Source organism: Eschscholzia californica, unplaced genomic scaffold (assembly GCF_041429995.1).
Source record: "Eschscholzia californica isolate CP2 unplaced genomic scaffold, dmEscCali1.0.p SCAF_4, whole genome shotgun sequence".
In the NCBI taxonomy this organism is placed as follows: domain Eukaryota; kingdom Viridiplantae; phylum Streptophyta; class Magnoliopsida; order Ranunculales; family Papaveraceae; genus Eschscholzia; species Eschscholzia californica.
In genome coordinates, this window is record NW_028238461.1 from 45,582,125 (window position 1) to 45,586,466 (window position 4,342).

Consider the following 4,342-nt stretch of genomic DNA (forward strand, 5'->3'; position numbering starts at 1 on the left):
TAATAGGGGTTTCCTAAATAATAGCATTTGGGTGCTTCGTTGCCTAAGCACTAAGCAAAAAAATTACAGATGCATAAAGGAGTAATTTCATTTCTAGGGATGCACGACCGTCCGTACATGTAGTTACAGACTTACGTGGTGCGAGAGGGTCCATGAGATGATGAGACTTATTTAGAGTTATAGAGATACGTACATCTTAACTTTGAGATTTGTAAAATGATTCTAAAATCTAACGGCGCATAAAGTTTGTCAAATCTGTACATATAGACTTTTTTTCTTTTTTTGCTGGAAATCTGTACATATAGACATGCTTTTCAAAAATAAAAGAATATCTAATGGACAATGTATCAAAACAATTTATATCTAATGAAAAACATTTTTGGATTCATTTCACTCTCTAATGTCTTATCAAAAGAATTAATATTTACATGAGATTCACAATATCTAACTTTACAAAATTGAGGGCATTTTGTTGTTCCCTTAACATAAGTCATTTAAACGAGAAATTAGATCAACAAATGAGTCTTCGTCACAAGGAATAGCAAGTCCACCGGTTGGATGATCAAACCCATATTCTTGCTCGGCTCGACTGAGGAGGTCTTGGAATGAAGAATGACTCAAGTGAGTAATTGGAATTACAAATCTCTTTTTGATTTGAGTTTCTCCTACATAAACTGGGAAGTACCCTTTGGGAATATCATTTGATCCTTTTGATGAGAAAGACCGTCGAAGAATCTTGGAAGGTAAACGGAAACCCATTTATCTATTAACAAGGATAAGAAAAGAAGAGGAAGAAGGATGAATAATATTTTCGAAGGAGTTAGGTTGCAGATATGAAAGGTTTCTGTTGGATGCCAAATACAAAATGTGTGTATATATAGAGAAGAGATGAAGGATGAAAGAGAAAGAAGATAGAAGTTGGGTGGGGGTTAGTGGCTGATGTTATTGAAATGGGAGAGTGGTTAAGAAGCATTTGGCTAGACATGGTGGGACTCTCTATTCTATAGGGACCATTTTTTATGTGCTAATCACATGGCATTTGCTTCCTTTCTCCTATCAACCATTAAGTCTTGGTTAGCTAGTGAGTGGTCATTGCATAGTTGTACTAAACAGATTTTGGCCTACCATGAGTTGAGTGGGATATATAACAACATATGGCCCAACCTAATAACAATAAGCTTGAATTTGTTTGTACTCATCATTTATGCCCTACAATTACTTGAGATATACAACAACATATTGCATTAAGTAGCTCTCACATGGGTTTGTATTTGATTTCCAAATCAATCTATCTCAACCCCTTAGAGATTAATTGCATTTAGTTTCTCTAGTTGTAGGTGAAGAAACACTAGGGCCAAAATTGTTGCAGATCAAAAAAGTTATCCATTATTATGATAAGAGATGCCATGAGAACCAGTCATTTGAAAGCAAAACCCATGTGAACTCTTCTAGCCTACTATACTATATATTGATCAGAATGTGCATATATAAAAGGACACTCAACCAACCCTTGTACTCCATACTTAATTATCTCAATTCTTAAGTCTCCATTTCTACTAGTTATCATCCTTTTCTTTCATATATCTCTTAGAGCTCCAATTTTGTTCATTCTTTAATATGGGTTTTCATTTGCCAAGGATTGTTCAAACAAACAAGTTTCTCAGAGTTAAATCTCTTATAGCCAGTAAACAACAAGTGGATTCGACAATCGACATCCCAAAAGGTCATATTGGTGTATACGTTGGAGAGAGCCACGAAGTCAAGAAGAGGTTTGTGGTTCCAATATCATACTTGAACCATCCTTCTTTCCAAGAATTGTTAAGTCGAGCGGAGGAAGAGTTTGGATTTGATCATCCAACTGGTGGTCTTTCCATTCCATGTACCGAAGACGACTTCATCAACCTCACTTCTCAATTGAATCGATTATGAAATAGAGATTCGTCGAATCAAGAAGACTAACCTAGACAGGAACTTTGACACAACCTCATTAGGAGTAGAGAAAGCACAAGTAGATAGACTGGTAGATTTGTCTCGCTGAGAGAATTTTGTGGCATTAACTGACTACTAAAACTCAATTGCTTTTTTGTCTTGGCAAAGAGATTGTAATACAAGTATGCAACGTAACAAAAGCTTGATTATTTCTTGAATTTTAGTGTTTCTTTAAATTCAGCAGAATTCCTCCTTAACTCCTTTTTCGATATAACAACATTTCTAAGTTCCAATTAAGTTGGAACTAATCGATTGTTGAGACACTTTTATTTGCATATGTCGAACAAATACATCAAAGTGTTATTGTGAACTCAAGATACCCCAACTTTAGGGTATTGCCTTATATTTATATTAGAGAGAAGGCTTTACAAAGTACAATAATAACCTTGAGTATAAAGATAAATTACATAAGAATATACATATGCTAATACCCCCCCTCAAGCCGAATGTCCAGGTACTAATGAGAGCTTGATGTTGAGTTCTCTAAACCTCGGTCCAGGTAGCCCCTTAGTAAAGATATCGGATATTTGTGAATCTCCTGGAATGTATTGAACTTTTAACGTACCACTCTTCACTTGTTCTCGGACATAATGAAAATCAATAGCAACGTGCTTCGTACGAGAATGTAGAATAGGATTAACTGTTAAGTAAGTTGTACTTAGATTATCACAATAGATTATAGGTGTACTGGGTTGCCTATAGCCTAATTCCGTTAGAAGATTCTTTAACCACACCACTTCTGTTGTTGCTAGGGCCACGGCCCGATATTCCGCCTCAGTGGACGAGCGAGCCACAGTGGGCTGGGTCTTAGAAGCCCAAGCTATCAAGTTGGGACCAAGAAAAATGCTATAGCCAGACGTCGATCTTCTATCGTCTGGGGACCCAGCCCAGTCAGCATCCGAATAGCCTATGATAGGTAGTGACGTGGCTCGCCGGAAACATATACCGTGAGAAATAGTGCCCTTGAGATAGCGCAAGATTCTTTTCGCCGCCGTTAAGTGAACAGTCATCGGAGTAGCCATGAATTTCGAAACTTGGTTAACTGCGTAAGCAATATCCGGCCTAGTCAGAGTTAAGTATTGAAGAGCTCCAACAATACTTCGAAAATGTTGAGGATTAGGCAAGATTTCACCATCGGATTTAGACAACTTTGTACCAGAGAGAACAGGGGTATGAACTGGTTTGGAATCAAATAACCCAAATCTCTTCAACAGATCATTCGTATACTTTTGGTGAGTTAAGACTAATGAATCACTCTTTCTGATTGCTTCCATTCCTAGAAAGTAGCTTAACGAACCAAGGTCTGTCATCTCAAATGTTTCTTTTAACCGAGAAATTAGCTTCGTTAATAACGAATTTGAAGAACCAGTAACCAAGATGTCGTCAACATAGAGAAGTAATATGATAAGATCATAAGCCGATCGATAAAAGAACATAGAGGGATCTGAAATCGACTGTGTAAACCCAAAACGAAGAAGACAACTACTAAATCGATAGTGCCAAGCCCTAAGAGCTTGTTTGAGGCCATAAATGGCCTTATGAAGCTTGCAGACATGATTAGGGAAGGATTTGTTCTCGAAACCCTTTGGTTGAGTCATGTATACAGACTCAATAAGATCACCATTCAAAAATGCATTCTTAACATCTAATTGGTTGATAGTCCAATTACCTGTAACAGCAAGAGAGAGAACAGATCGAATAGTCGCCGGACGAACCACCGGACTGTAAGTCTCATCATAATCGATGCCTTGCTCTTGTGTGAAACCCCTTGCAACCAATCGAGCCTTGTACCTTTGGATTGAACCATCAGCTTTCTGTTTAACTTTATATATCCATTTACAATCGACTATATTGATGTTGGTAGGAGGAGGAACCAGAGACCATGTTCTATTTTTATGTAACGCATTTATCTCGTCCTCCATGGCCTTGATCCAGTGACTATGCTTTGAAGCTTGATGAAAAGTGGACGGTTCATCCATTGACAGTGAAGGAGAAGAAAAGGAAGCAGTAGAGAGAAGTATTCTTGGTTTTCGAGTGCCATCACGACTCCTAGTGACCATGGGATGGGTGGATGTTGAAGGGATAGACGAACGATGAGTTTCATCATTAGAGACATTTGAGATTGCTCCTGTAGTAGAGGGAATGGTTGAAGACGAAGGAATATTTTGGTCATTAGGGTTTACAGTGGGAAAAGAGGGGTTTTCTGACACGTGGTCAGAGGTTGGTGAGTTGGAAGGGACAAGAGGCTGAGAAGGGGACAGATGGACAGTGTTGTCGGTGGTAGTGGGACGAGTAGGGCTAGCAGAAACGCGTGGTGATGTGGGACCACCAGCAGATACGGGACGACCAGCGA

General features: G+C 38.5%; 1 protein-coding gene across 1 annotated transcript; it reads left to right on the forward strand.

Moving 5' to 3' along the window:
- Positions 1 to 1,513: 1,513 nt before the first annotated feature.
- On the forward strand, positions 1,514 to 2,147 carry LOC147545137 (auxin-induced protein X10A-like). Its single transcript, XM_086673641.1, has one exon. It carries the CDS (start codon positions 1,618 to 1,620, stop codon positions 1,927 to 1,929), a length of 312 nt encoding a protein of 103 aa, XP_086529767.1. The 5' UTR covers positions 1,514 to 1,617; the 3' UTR covers positions 1,930 to 2,147.
- Positions 2,148 to 4,342: the final 2,195 nt, after the last annotated feature.